This window comes from Oncorhynchus keta, chromosome 11 (assembly GCF_023373465.1).
Source record: "Oncorhynchus keta strain PuntledgeMale-10-30-2019 chromosome 11, Oket_V2, whole genome shotgun sequence".
Classification (NCBI taxonomy): Eukaryota; Metazoa; Chordata; class Actinopteri; order Salmoniformes; family Salmonidae; genus Oncorhynchus; species Oncorhynchus keta.
In genome coordinates, this window is record NC_068431.1 from 14,296,984 (window position 1) to 14,312,107 (window position 15,124).

The window sequence follows — 15,124 nt, forward strand, 5'->3', positions numbered from 1 at the left end:
TAGGTGTCACCCAGCTCACTGTAACATCGATAGGTGTCACCCAGCTCACTGTAACATCGATAGGTGTCACCCAGCTCACTGTAACATCGATAGGTGTCACCCAGCTCACTGTAACATCGATAGGTGTCACCCAGCTCACTGTAACATTGATAGGTGTCACCCAGCTCACTGTAACATCGATAGGTGTCACCCAGCTCACTGTAACATTGATAGGTGTCACCCAGCTCACTGTAACATCGATAGGTGTCACCCAGCTCACTGTAACATCGATAGGTGTCACCCAGCTCACTGTAACATTGATAGGTGTCACCCAGCTCAATGTAACATCGATAGGTGTCACCCAGCTCACTGTAAAATTGATAGGTGTCACCCAGCTCACTGTAAAATTGATAGGTGTCACCCAGCTCAATGTAACATCGATAGGTGTCACTCAGCTCACTGTAAAATCGATAGGTGTCACCCAGCTCAATGTAACATCGATAGGTGTCACCCAGCTCAATGTAACATCGATAGGTGTCACCCAGCTCACTGTAACATCGATAGGTGTCACCCAGCTCACTGTAACATCGATAGGTGTCACCCAGCTCACTGTAACATCGATAGGTGTCACCCAGATCACTGTAACATCGATAGGTGTCACCCAGATCACTGTAACATCGATAGGTGTTACCCAGCTCAATGTAACATCGATAGGTGTCACCCAGCTCAATGTAACATCGATAGGTGTCACCCAGATCACTGTAACATCGATAGGTGTTACCCAGCTCAATGTAACATCGATAGGTGTCACCCAGCTCACTGTAACATCGATAGGTGTTACCCAGCTCACTGTAACATCGATAGGTGTCACCCAGCTCAATGTAACATCGATAGGTGTCACCCAGCTCACTGTAACATCGATAGGTGTCACCCAGCTCACTGTAACATCGATAGGTGTCACCCAGCTCACTGTAACATCGATAGGTGTCACCCAGCTCACTGTAAAATTGATAGGTGTCACCCAGCTCACTGTAACATTGATAGGTGTCACCCAGCTCACTGTAACATCGATAGGTGTTACCCAGCTCACTGTAACATCGATAGGTGTCACCCAGCTCACTGTAACATCGATAGGTGTCACCCAGCTCAATGTAACATCGATAGGTGTCACCCAGCTCAATGTAACATCGATAGGTGTTACCCAGCTCAATGTAACATCGATAGGTGTTACCCAGCTCACTGTAACATCGATAGGTGTCACCCAGCTCAATGTAACATCGATAGGTGTCACCCAGCTCAATGTAACATCGATAGGTGTTACCCAGCTCACTGTAACATCGATAGGTGTCACCCAGCTCAATGTAACATCGATAGGTGTCACCCAGCTCAATGTAACATCGATAGGTGTTACCCAGCTCAATGTAACATCGATAGGTGTCACCCAGCTCACTGTAACATCGATAGGTGTCACCCAGCTCACTGTAACATCGATAGGTGTTACCCAGCTCACTGTAACATCGATAGGTGTCACCCAGATCACTGTAACATCGATAGGTGTCACCCAGCTCAATGTAACATCGATAGGTGTCACCCAGCTCACTGTAACATCGATAGGTGTTACCCAGCTCACTGTAACATCGATAGGTGTCACCCAGCTCACTGTAACATCGATAGGTGTCACCCAGCTCACTGTAACATCGATAGGTGTTACCCAGCTCAATGTAACATCGATAGGTGTTACCCAGCTCAATGTAACATCGATAGGTGTCACCCAGCTCAATGTAACATCGATAGGTGTCACCCAGCTCACTGTAACATCGATAGGTGTTACCCAGCTCAATGTAACATCGATAGGTGTTACCCAGCTCAATGTAACTTCGATAGGTGTTACCCAGCTCAATCTGCCCTGTGAATGTATCTTCTTCGTGCTCTTCTAAAACAGCGTCTCTCCTGAATCTACTGTGGATTTCTTCTATCGAACCTTTTGCACGACTTTTACCAAGGTGTCCCTGGGATAATTCCCTAACCTCCTGCCACACAGTTTGTCTCTTCACCCTAAGTGTTGATATTAGAGTACAGTACAACTAACGCACGCTGATGGAACCAAAGCCTTCCATCCATCCATCTATCAGGAGCTTGTATAGAGGATGTCCAGCAACAACAACAAAACATCCAGGAATTCTGAGATTAAGAAACCCCATAATACACATTCATTAGAGTTGAATGAATGTAGACCATATAAAAGGGAATTTGCTGGAGATAAATTGGTCAGTGCTCAGTGTAATGTCACTACTGTCCCCCTAGGACGGGTCACCTCGGAGAAGCTGTGGTGGGTTTTCTTTGTTCCTTTGCTGGCCCCCATGTGCAGAACTGAAGGGCTACAGAGAATGACACACCGCTGTGTGAGGATGGTGGGCTGGCGGGTCGGGGGGTGGGCGGGCTGGCGGCGCGTGTCCTGAGTGCTGTGCTAGTCCCTCACCCCGGCCACTTCCTGTCATCCACAATGCCTCCAGATTTCTCCTGTCAATGGCTCATCTGTGGGGAGGCTGCTGATGTGTCCCGAGGCTTTCTCCACTGCAGCTAAATCACACAGACAAGAGAGCTGCACGCCACAGCAGCTAGAAGGTCCTTCTAAGAATAGCACTCGTCCCGAAAACACAACAAAACACAAATAAATAACAAATTAACCATCAGTTACTCTGCTCAAAATCAATACTATGACTCATCTTAAAGAGAGAGTGGAAATGTGGAAAATGGAAATTGAAACATGGAGAATGAAACATGGAGAATGCAATTGACTCTTTTTACGCTTGAGACGATAGCCCTAAATCGTGCTCTGTTTAAACGATGCTTTTACAATTAATTTATTCTGTTAATGCGCTCAGAAGGAAACTAATGAATGTGGGGAGGTCCTTTTGCAATAATGCTGATGATTAACTCAAATGCCCACAAACTAAAAGGTCTGTGTTTGGCGGGAACAAATCACATGGAATAAAAAACATTGTCCGACTCACAACTAACTATCAGACCCTTGTGAAGGAAATGTTACTTTGTGAAGAAAAAGTATTTGGTGTCATAAACAATCCTTGGTCCCTGCTTGTGCCTGGTAAAAGTGTCTATAACCAGTCTATAAGGGAAGTAACGGGACTGCCCCGAGATAACTCCTGACACACATTCACTACGGGGTATCAAGTATGTTAGAACCTCCCCACTTAACTGATAATAAACCATTATTAATTTAAGATTGACTTTGAGTGTCCCTGTGTAGAATATCCACAACAAGTAATTTACTTTTGCTGTCTTAGTATCTGTCTCTCTCGCTCTCTCTGTCTCTCTCTCCCACTCTCCTTCTCCCTCCCTCATGTTCTCACTCATGTTCTCACTCTCCTTCTCCCTCCCTCATGTTCTCACTCTCCTTCTCCCTCCCTCATGTTCTCACTCTCCTTCTCCCTCCCTCATGTTCTCACTCATGTTCTCACTCTCCTTCTCCCTCCCTCATGTTCTCACTCTCCTTCTCCCTCCCTCATGTTCTCACTCTCCTTCTCCCTCCCTCATGTTCTCACTCTCCTTCTCCCTCCCTCATGTTCTCACTCTCTGATGTGTTTCTCACTCTCAGACTGCTTGTCCTTAAGAAACTGAGAAGCTAGTATCTTGGTTTGTCAGCAGCAGCGGACAGCAGCAGGGAGCTGGATCAAGACACTGAGGAGGACATAGGGCTCGGCAGGTAGATTTGTGGCCCTGAGGGGCATTGATGTGGTGCGACACAATGAAGGACTAAGCTCGTTGACGTTGCCAGAGGAGAAACACCAAATCAAAGCAGACACAGCCTCCTTATAAGGCAAACAACCACAGCGGAGGAGCAGGTGGTGTTGTCTTTAATTCTCTCTTTTTGTGCTTTTGGCCAAATTTGAAATATAACTCAAGCTATGTGCTCTGAGGGCAACTAGTCAACATTTTCCATATCAGCATGGATGAAACTGTAGTTAAAATACAGAGGGCAATGGCATGATCCCTCCTCCGCCCCCTCGGAATACATTTTCACCAGATGGTGTTTCAGAATGTTAAACCGAGGCCCCACAATGGACTGCACCATTACAATCACGGCTCCACTTTCCCTTGTCCTGTAACAGAACAGCTGTTTGTTTATCTAACCTTTGAGTCAAAAGAACAGAAAGAACGCCATTTAGTCCTGCATCTATTGGAAGGTAAAGGAATCTAAATGTAGTCTACTATCTCCAATCAATGTAATTCCCTCTCAGTTGTATAAACAGTGAGTGTTATTCCAAGACCGTGTGTTGTATTTTCCCTGTTTCACTGACTGACTTCAGAGCTGGTGGTATCCCTGGGATCAGAAGCTACTGTGTGACTATGAAAGACAACAGCTGTCGGAGCAGCCGCTCACGGCAGACAGATAGAGTGCTGCTTTGTAAACTGCCTCCTAAAATAAACAGACCATTTAATTCTGTCTCTGATTGGGTTCCAGGAGGAGAAGTTGAAGTTTGATGAAATAGCTATGAGGATGAAGTGTGCCAGGATTCATCTGGTCAGAAAGACACAGATTGTGTGGCTCCATTCAGTTTATCTTCTCCATACACAGCTTTACACTTTCAACAGGTCAGCTTACATTTCACTATCTACAAATGCAATAGTTTACATGATAAATAGACTACTTAAAATAGTAACTTAAACATAACCCCTTGTTCATGGCTATATGCTGAAAGGAGTTGGTTCCGTTGTCATCCGAGAATGTATGTACATCTTCCACATTATTAGTTCAGATCATTACATGGAGGTTTTAAAGAATATGCTCTCTGTAACCTAGTCATCATACCTGTAATGCTAACTGTAACCATCATGTCTGCCATCTGTAACCTAGTCAACATACCTGTAATGCTAACTGTAACCATCATGTCTGCCATCTGTAACCTAGTCATCATACCTGTAATGCTAACTGTAACCATCATGTCTGCCATCTGTAACCTAGTCAACATACCTGTAATGCTAACTGTAACCATCATGTCTGCCATCTGTAACCTAGTCATCATACCTGTAATGCTAACTGTAACCATCATGTCTGCCATCTGTAACCTAGTCATCATACCTGTAATGCTAACTGTAACCATCATGTCTGCCATCTGTAACCTAGTCATCATACCTGTAATGCTAACTGTAACCATCATGTCTGCCATCTGTAACCTAGTCAACATACCTGTAATGCTAACTGTAACCATCATGTCTGCCATCTGTAACCTAGTCATCATACCTGTAATGCTAACTGTAACCATCATGTCTGCCATCTGTAACCTAGTCATCATACCTGTAATGTTAACTGTAACCATCATGTCTGCCATCTGTAACCTAGTCAACATACCTGTAATGCTAACTGTAACCATCATGTCTGCCATCTGTAACCTAGTCATCATACCTGTAATGCTAACTGTAACCATCATGTCTACCATCTGTAACCTAGTCATCATACCTGTAATGCTAACTGTAACCATCATGTCTGCCATCTGTAACCTAGTCATCATACCTGTAATGCTAACTGTAACCATCATGTCTGCCATCTGTAACCTAGTCATCATACCTGTAATGCTAACTGTAACCATCATGTCTGCCATCTGTAACCTAGTCATCATACCTGTAATGCTAACTGTAACCATCATGTCTGCCATCTGTAACCTAGTCATCATACCTGTAATGCTAACTGTAACCATCATGTCTGCCATCTGTAACCTAGTCATCATACCTGTAATGCTAACTGTAACCATCATGTCTGCCATCTGTAACCTAGTCATCATACCTGTAATGTTAACTGTAACCATCATGTCAGCCATCTGTAACCTAGTCATCATACCTGTAATGTTAACTGTAACCATCATGTCTGCCATCTGTAACCTAGTCATCATACCTGTAATGCTAACTGTAACCATCATGTCTGCCATCTGTAACCTAGTCATCATACCTGTAATGCTAACTGTAACCATCATGTCTGCCATCTGTAACCTAGTCATCATACCTGTAATGTTAACTGTAACCATCATGTCTGCCATCTGTAACCTAGTCATCATACCTGTAATGCTAACTGTAACCATCATGTCTGCCATCTGTAACCTAGTCATCATACCTGTAATGCTAACTGTAACCATCATGTCTGCCATCTGTAACCTAGTCATCATACCTGTAATGTTAACTGTAACCATCATGTCTGCCATCTGTAACCTAGTCATCATACCTGTAATGTTAACTTTAACCATCATCTCTGCCATCTGTAACCCTCGTCATCATACCTGTAATGCTAACTGTAACCATCATGTCTGCCATCTGTAACCTAGTCATCATACCTGTAATGCTAACTGTAACCATCATGTCTGCCATCTGTAACCTAGTCATCATACCTGTAATGCTAACTGTAACCATCATGTCTGCCATCTGTAACCTAGTCATCATACCTGTAATGTTAACTGTAACCATCATGTCTGCCATCTGTAACCTAACCATCATACCTGTAATGCTAACTGTAACCATCATGTCTGCCATCTGTAACCTAGTCATCATACCTGTAATGTTAACTGTAACCATCATGTCTGCCATCTGTAACCTAGTCATCATACCTGTAATGCTAACTGTAACCATCATGTCTGCCATCTGTAACCTAGTCATCATACCTGTAATGCTAACTGTAACCATCATGTCTGCTCTCTGTAACCTCGTCATCATACCTGTAACCATCATGTCTGCCATCTGTAACCTAACCATCATACCTGTAATGCTAACTGTAACCATCATGTCTGCCATCTGTAACCTAACCATCATACCTGTAATGCTAACTGTAACCATCATGTCTGCCATCTGTAACCTAGTCATCATACCTGTAATGCTAACTGTAACCATCATGTCTGCCATCTGTAACCTAGTCATCATACCTGTAATGCTAACTGTAACCATCATGTCTGCCATCTGTAACCTAGTCATCATACCTGTAATGCTAACTGTAACCATCATGTCTGCCATCTGTAACCTAGTCATCATACCTGTAATGCTAACTGTAACCATCATGTCTGCCATCTGTAACCTAGTCATCATACCTGTAATGTTAACTGTAACCATCATGGCTGCCATCTGTAACCTATTCATCATACCTGTAATGCTAACTGTAACCATCATGTCTGCCATCTGTAACCTAGTCATCATACCTGTAATGCTAACTGTAACCATCATGTCTGCCATCTGTAACCTAGTCATCATACCTGTAATGCTAACTGTAACCATCATGTCTGCCATCTGTAACCTAGTCATTATACCTGTAATGTTAACTGTAACCATCATGTCTGCCATCTGTAACCTAGTCATCATACCTGTAATGTTAACTGTAACCATCATGTCTACCATCTGTAACCTAGTCATCCATCATACCTGTAATGTTAACTGTAACCATCATGTCTACCATCTGTAACCTAGTCATCATACCTGTAATGTTAACTGTAACCATCATGTCTACCATCTGTAACCTAGTCATCATACCTGTAATGCTAACTGTAACCATCATGTCTGCCATCTGTAACCTAGTCATTATACCTGTAATGTTAACTGTAACCATCATGTCTGCCATCTGTAACCTAGTCATCATACCTGTAATGTTAACTGTAACCATCATGTCTACCATCTGTAACCTAGTCATCAAAGCAATGATTAAAAAGGATTTGTAATAATACATGCATAGTACATTATGTTCCCTTCGCAGTTAAATTGATTACTAAACGGATGTACCTTTCAGGACAACAACATCGCCTTCAAAATATAGTGAGACTGTAATATGAAGAAAATACCAGACATAATTGCTCTACTAAAGCATATCTGCTAGAATAATTTCTGTTTCTTTAGGCCAGGGTGATTGTCTTACACTGATGGAATGTAGCCAACAAAGATCCATTCTGTTCGATCAATATCCATTTAAGCGAATAGCCTAAATAAATGTAGTATCTTTTTAAGATCTCTCTTAATTTCCCTCCAGAAGCCAAAAGACTTGCCACATTTATGACAATGGGAATTGATAATGTTTCCTCTGGTTAGCACTTCTTCTGTAACTGCCAGTTAGGGAAAATAACTGCTTAAATGGCGGTATATCTTCTTGACTGATTAAACACTGTGATTTATAGGTTGGCCTTTAGTTTTACATACATTATTTTCCCCTAGAGAAGACTTCAGCCATGTACCTTGCAAACCCAGATGTTTTAATGACCAAATAGTGTGTACAGGCCAAAGATAAAGCTCTCTGTCAGGCTGTAGGCCAGAGAATATCACAGTGACTTCCCAACAAATTCATGCATTTCCATACAAGGCTCCTGACACACCACCACACATTAGAAACATTCAACTCCAAACAGCCTCTAACCAGCCTCTAGTACTTGCTCTACTGCAGAGCCATTTTCCTCAGGAGACAAATTCATTTCCTGCTTTGGAATCCAACCAAAAATGTGTGCATGCATAATGCATATGTTTTCCTATGTTATGTATTAGGCACATAGTCTTTTAATTCACCAGGGTGTGTGCATGCTGCAAATGCCAGAAAGCAGAAGGGGGGTTATTGAAAAGAGGGAGGCGCCTTGAGTAAACCACATTCAGAATAGGGAAGCTCAGAGAGAGAGAGAGAGAGAGACAAAGACAGAGAAACAGAGAAAGAGTGAGAGAAAGAAAAATAAAGAGTGAGGGAAAGAAAAAGAAAGAGTGAGGGAAAGAAAAAGAAAGAGTGAGGGAAAGAAAAAGAAAGAGTGAGGGAAAGAAAAAGAAAGAGTGAGGGAAAGAAAAAGAAAGAGTGAGGGAAAGAAAAGGAAAAAAGAGAAAGAGAAAGAAAAGGAAAGACTTACCTGACACAGTCCTGACAATCTCGCTGGTATTCCTCAGGCCAACGAAGGAGAACTGGTAGAGCCTCCAGGAGCGGATGTCTCCCACCTCCACGGAGCTTCTCTTCCACTTGTACACTATCTCCTCTCTGGGGTAGCCATCTGGACAGAGGGAGGGTGGAGAGACAGTTAGCTCGGGAAATTACTACCTGTGGTGGTCTATGACTGAATCCATCCAATAATAAAACGTGTTAAACAGGTGATGTGTAATGCTATGTACATATTTTCCACTCCAATGGTAATTAGGTTTAGGGTGACTTTAATGTAGACATAACCAATATTCAGGGACATTGTAAGGAGCAATCCTAAATAGTGACTGGACACTAATAGTCTGATAACGACTGACCTTCAGTCAAGTCCAGAGAAGAACACTACCATGTACAGGCCTACATCATACTAAATGGGGTGATTTAATGCACATTAGCTTTCCCAAGTGCAAGCTGTAATGGGCTTTTTAGTTGAATTGCCCACAGATATCCTGCCACAGATATCCTGTAATAGATATCCGGTAACAGATATCCTATAACAGATATCCCATAACAGATATCCTGCCACAGATATCCTGTAATAGATATCCGGTAACAGATATCCTATAACAGATATCCCATAACAGATATCCTGCCACAGATATCCTGTAATAGATATCCCATAACAGATATCCCATAACAGATATCCCATAACAGATATCCTGTAATAGATATCCTGCCACAGATATCCTGTAATAGATATCCGGTAACAGATATCCGGTAACAGATATCCCATAACAGATATCCTGCCACAGATATCCTGTAATAGATATCCGGTAACAGATATCCGGTAACAGATATCCCATAACAGATATCCTGCAACAGATATCCTGTAACAGATATCCTGTAACCTATATCCGGTAACAGATATCCCTCAACAGATATCCTATAACAGATATCCTGTAACAGATATCCTGTAACAGATATCCTGTAACCTATATCCGGTAACAGATATCCCTCAACAGATATCCTGCAACAGATATCCTGTAACAGATATCCTGTAACAGATATCCTATAGCATATATCCTATAACAGATATCCTGCAACAGCAATCCTGTAACAGACCCTGTCTGTCTGGTTACTGTACTGGTCTCTCTCACCAACCCTGCCTGGTTACTGTACTGGTCTCTCTCGCCAACCCTGCCTGGTTACTGTACTGGTCTCTCTCGCCAACCCTGCCTGGTTACTGTACTGGTCTCTCTCACCAAACCTGCCTGTTTACTGTACTGGTCTCTCTCACCAACCCTGCCTGTTTACTGTACTGGTCTCTCTCACCAACCCTGCCTGTTTACTGTACTGGTCTCTCTCATCAACCCTGTCCGTCTGGTTACTGTACTGGTCTCTCTCACCAACCCTGCCTGGTTACTGTACTGGTCTCTCTCACCAACCCTGTCTGTCTGGTTACTGTACTGATCTCTCTCACCAACCCTGTCTGTCTGGTTACTGTACTGGTCTCTCTCACCAACCCTGTCTGTCTGGTTACTGTACTGGTCTCTCTCATCAACCCTGTCTGCCTGGTTACTGTACTGATCTCTTTCACCAACCCTGTCTGTCTGGTTACTGTACTGGTCTCTCTCATCAACCCTGTCTGTCTGGTTACTGTACTGGTCTCTCTCATCAACCCTGTCTGTCTGGTTACTGTACTGGTCTCTCTCATCAACCCTCTCTGTCTGGTTACTGTACTGGTCTCTCTCATCAACCCTGTCTGCCTGGTTACTGTACTGATCTCTCTCACCAACCCTGTCTGTCTGGTTACTGTACTGGTCTCTCTCACCAACCCTGCCTGGTAACTGTACTGGTCTCTCTCACCAACCCTGTCTGTCTGGTTACTGTACTGGTCTCTCTCACCAGCCCTGTCTGTCTGGTTACTGTACTGGTCTCTCTCACCAACCCTGCCTGGTAACTGTACTGGTCTCTCTCACCAACCCTGTCTGTCTGGTTACTATACTGGTCTCTCTCACCAACCCTGTCTGGTCACTGTACTGGTCTCTCTCACCAACCCTGTCTGGTTACTGTACTGGTCTCTCTCACCAACCCTGTGTGGTTACTGTACTGGTCTCTCTCACCAACCCTGTATGGTTACTGTACTGGTCTCTCTCACCAAACCTGTCTGTCTGGTTACTGTACTGGTCTCTCTCACCAACCCTGTCTATCTGGTTATTGTACTGGTCTCTCTCACCAACCCTGTCTGTCTGGTTACTGTACTGGTCTCTCTCACCAGCCCTGTCTGTCTGGTTACTGTACTGGTCTCTCTCACCAACCCTGCCTGGTAACTGTACTGGTCTCTCTCACCAACCCTGTCTGTCTGGTTACTATACTGGTCTCTCTCACCAACCCTGTCTGGTCACTGTACTGGTCTCTCTCACCAACCCTGTATGGTTACTGTACTGGTCTCTCTCACCAACCCTGTATGGTTACTGTACTGGTCTCTCTCACCAACCCTGTCTGTCTGGTTACTGTACTGGTCTCTCTCACCAACCCTGTCTGGTTACTGTACTGGTCTCTCTCACCAACCCTGCCTGGTTACTGTACTGGTCTCTCTCACCAAACCCTGTCTGGTTACTGTACTGGTCTCGCTCACCAACCCTGTCTGGTTACTGTACTGGTCTCTCTCACCAACCCTGTCTGGTTACTGTACTGGTCTCTCTCACCAACCCTCTGGTTACTGTACTGGTCTCTCTCACCAACCCCTGTCTGGTTACTGTACTGGTCTCTCTCACCAACCCTGGTTACTGTACTGGTCTCTCTCACCAACCCTGTCTGGTTACTGTACTGGTCTCTCTCACCAACCCTGTCTGGTTACTGTACTGGTCTCTCTCACCAACCCTCTGGTTACTGTACTGGTCTCTCTCACCAACCCTGTCTGGTTACTGTACTGGTCTCTCTTACCAACCCTGTCTGGTTACTGTACTGGTCTCTCTCACCAACCCTGTCTGGTTACTGTACTGGTCTCTCTTACCAACCCTGTCTGGTTACTGTAGGTTTGGAGGTTAATGTTATACTCCCTCTTTCATTGTACTGCTTCTCCCCTCTATTACTGCTTTCTCTCACAATAGAAAAGCACTAAAAACACAGCAGCATGTTGTGCACTGTGCTGATGTCTTCATGGTATAGTGCTTGTTCTTGGCTGCTACTGCTGTTGGAAGTAGGCATGGGAGGCCATGGAGAGAGAGAGAAAGTGGCATGTGGAGGCCATGGAGAGAGAGAGAGAGTGTGTGAGCGAGAGAGACAAGAGAGAGTGGTGGTGGGGTAGTAAAGAGCCCATGGCAAGACTTACAGCTGGAAAACTCCAGCGGACAGGAGTGCTCATCCATTGGGAAGTTGTTCAGTTTAAGCTGGCACTCGGCATCAATAGTCAACCTACAAACAGAAAAACACAGTTTGCATCTGCTGTGCTGGTCGGGTTGTCAACAAAGCATCTAACATATTCTGTTCTGAAACTATCCTGTCTGATTTCTATTGTTCATTGGACTTAAGAGTGTTGGGCCAGTAACCAAAAGGTTGCTAGATTGAATCCCTGAGCTGAGAAGGTACAAATCTGTCGTTCTGACCCTGAACAAGGTAATTAACCCACTGTTCCTAGGCCGTCATTGTAAATAAGAATTTGTTCTTAAATAAAGGTTAAATTAAAAATTAAAAAACATTGTTTTTAATTATAATTAGTCATTGGTGAAGGAATTAATGAAGTGTGGTTGCATTCTGTGAGAACATCAATCACTGCTGGGTTGAGGAGTCCAGTCCACCAAAGTTCATCTTCTCATTAGACAGTGTGAGGGAGAGTTAGCTAGCTAGCCAGGCTGAATCTACTCTTCCTTCTTAACCAGAGGCACCAAATTAGGATGATTAATGTGGTCTGAAGCGCAATCAGTCAAGCTCAATCAACTACCGCCTGTCAAATACAGTCAACTGGAAACTGTCTGTTTCCTCATTTGTGTCAGAGTCTCCCAGTGGTACTTCTTCATTGGACAACATCTCACCGCAGTGTGTAGAGTATCCGTCCATCGTTCCAGATCCGGAGCATACGATTGGGTGTGGTGATCCAGTGGGCGTCGGCCTTCTTGGAGTTGCGGAAGAAGGTGTCAGGGATCCAGATCTTGCCCACCATGTTGCTGTTGAGACGCAAGACCTTCATGGTACTGTTGAACTTTAACCTCCGGTCATACCACGTCTGGGCAAAAAATATGTCGATGGTGTACTCCTGCGGAGGGAAAAGAACAGGCTTGATTCTATTAAACCCGCGGTGCGTTATTATACAAGGTCAAATCAAATCTAATGTTATTTGTCACATGCTGAATAAAACAGGTGTAGTAGACCTTACTGTGAAATGCTTACTGACAAGCCCTTAACCAACAATACAGTTAAGAAAAATAAGTGTTAAGAAATAAAAAAGTTTAAAAGAAATAAACAAATAATTAAATAGCAACAATAAAATAACAGTAACGAGGCTATATTCGGGGGTACCGGTACAGAGTCAATGTGCGGGGATCAGAGAATGTTTTTTACTACTGCAGGAACCTAATATTACTAGTTAGACCCCACTCACAGGTATATGCAGGTAAGTGTGTACACAGGCAGCAGTAAATCACCACTGCCTAATTGCCTATCACTATGGCAGTTGAGTTGATTCCATCCATAGTCATCTTTGGAAGAGATTCATTCCAAAATGCTATATTTAGTCAGGTCTAGGATTACACATTTTGGGGAATATTCAGAGGTGGAAACTTTCCGTGGGAATTAACGGGAATACATGGGAATTAACAGAAATATATGCAAATTAATATTATTACCATTTAAATGTAGATGTTTTTTTGCATTGGAGATATTGAACATATCATATGGAGACAGAAACATGAACATTTACTTTATCATAAGAAGACATAATTGCAACATATTAAATCCTTCCAATAGAAATGTAAAAAAAAACTATTTAGTTACAAATAGAATTTTAATTAAATGAGTTGACTCTTCACATGGGATGATTTCACTGAACAACAAAAAAAATCACCTAAAAAAATCACCTAAAAACATTTTCTACATACATCTGTAAAATGATAGTCTGGAAACTAAAGCTTTGGTTGTCTTCTTCTCAGGCGTCCATGTCTTCTCCCTGGATCTCCTCAATGTTCACCTCTTGAACATTAGACTGAGGCCTCATCTTCACTGTCACTTTCCAACCTTGTTGAGGATGGCTGGTTGTCAGGCTCAAGAAGCCTCAAATTTGCCCTGATGGCCACCAATCTTTCAACCCTCGTATTGGTCAGCCTGTTGCGTGCTTTGGTGTGTGTGTTCCCAAACAAGGACCAGTTGTGCTCTGAGGCGGCAGATGTTAGTGGGATTTGGAGGATGATGACGCAACAGGGGAAAGAGCCTCAGATCCACAAAGTCTCTTCCACCAGGTGGCTGATGATATACGTTGGCATGACTGCCATATTGCATCTCCATCCCAAAGCCCTTGCTTGGAAATATACTTCACCAGACTTCCAAGAACCTTCCCCGAGACACGGTAGTGATGACACCATAGGCCTTGTTGATGCGCATCACCAGACAGGATGCTCTTGTCAGCATATTTGGGGTCCAACATGTACGCTGCGGCGTGTATGGGCTTCAGGTAGAAGTCTTCATGCTTTTTGATGTATTTCAGAACTGCAGTTTCTTCTGCTTGGAGCAACAGTGAAGTGGGTAGGGCAGTATGGATTTCTTATCTTACATCTGCAAGCAGAGTCTGAACATCAGACAGGGTGGCATTGTCTCTCTCAATCCGTGCAATGGCTACTGCTATAGGTTTCAGGAGTTTCAGGCTGCTTACCACTCTCTCCCAAAATACATCATCCAGGAGGATCCTCTTGATGGGGCTGTCCATATCGGCAGACTGTGATATGGCCATTTCTTGGAGAGACTCTTTCCCCTCTAGGAGACTGTCAAACATGATGACAACACCACCCCAACGGGTGTTGCTGGACAGCTTCAATGTGGTGCTCTTATTCTTCTCACTTTGCTTTGTGAGGTAGATTGCTGCTATAACTTGATGACCCTTCACATACTTAACCATTTCCTTGGCGCTCTTGTAGTGTAACCATTGTTTTCAGTGCCATGATGTCCTTGAGGAGCAGATTCAATGCATAAGCAGCACAGCCAATGGGTGTGATGTGAGGGTAGGACTCCTCCACTTTAGACCAAGCAGCCTTCATGTTCGCAGCATTGTCTGTCACCAGTGCA

At 43.7% G+C, this 15,124-nt stretch overlaps 1 protein-coding gene and 1 long non-coding RNA gene across 3 annotated transcripts in view; one reads left to right on the forward strand and one right to left on the reverse strand.

Annotated features, from left to right (window-relative positions):
• The window catches only part of LOC118372923 (gamma-aminobutyric acid receptor subunit gamma-2), a 97,858-nt gene that overhangs the window by 54,871 nt on the left and 27,863 nt on the right, over positions 1 to 15,124 (reverse strand). For both annotated transcript variants that reach the window (XM_052529470.1, XM_052529469.1), the window contains exons 4-6: positions 12,886 to 13,106; positions 12,186 to 12,268; positions 8,847 to 8,984 (exon numbers count right to left, since the gene is read on the reverse strand). In XM_052529470.1, coding sequence (XP_052385430.1) covers positions 8,847 to 8,984; positions 12,186 to 12,268; positions 12,886 to 13,106 — 442 coding nt within the window. The remainder of the gene's footprint in view (positions 1 to 8,846; positions 8,985 to 12,185; positions 12,269 to 12,885; positions 13,107 to 15,124) is intronic.
• Positions 1,046 to 1,766, forward strand: LOC127933086 (uncharacterized). The gene is made up of 3 exons (XR_008147314.1): positions 1,046 to 1,113; positions 1,504 to 1,563; positions 1,744 to 1,766. It is a non-coding gene; the product is annotated as an uncharacterized LOC127933086 (long non-coding RNA).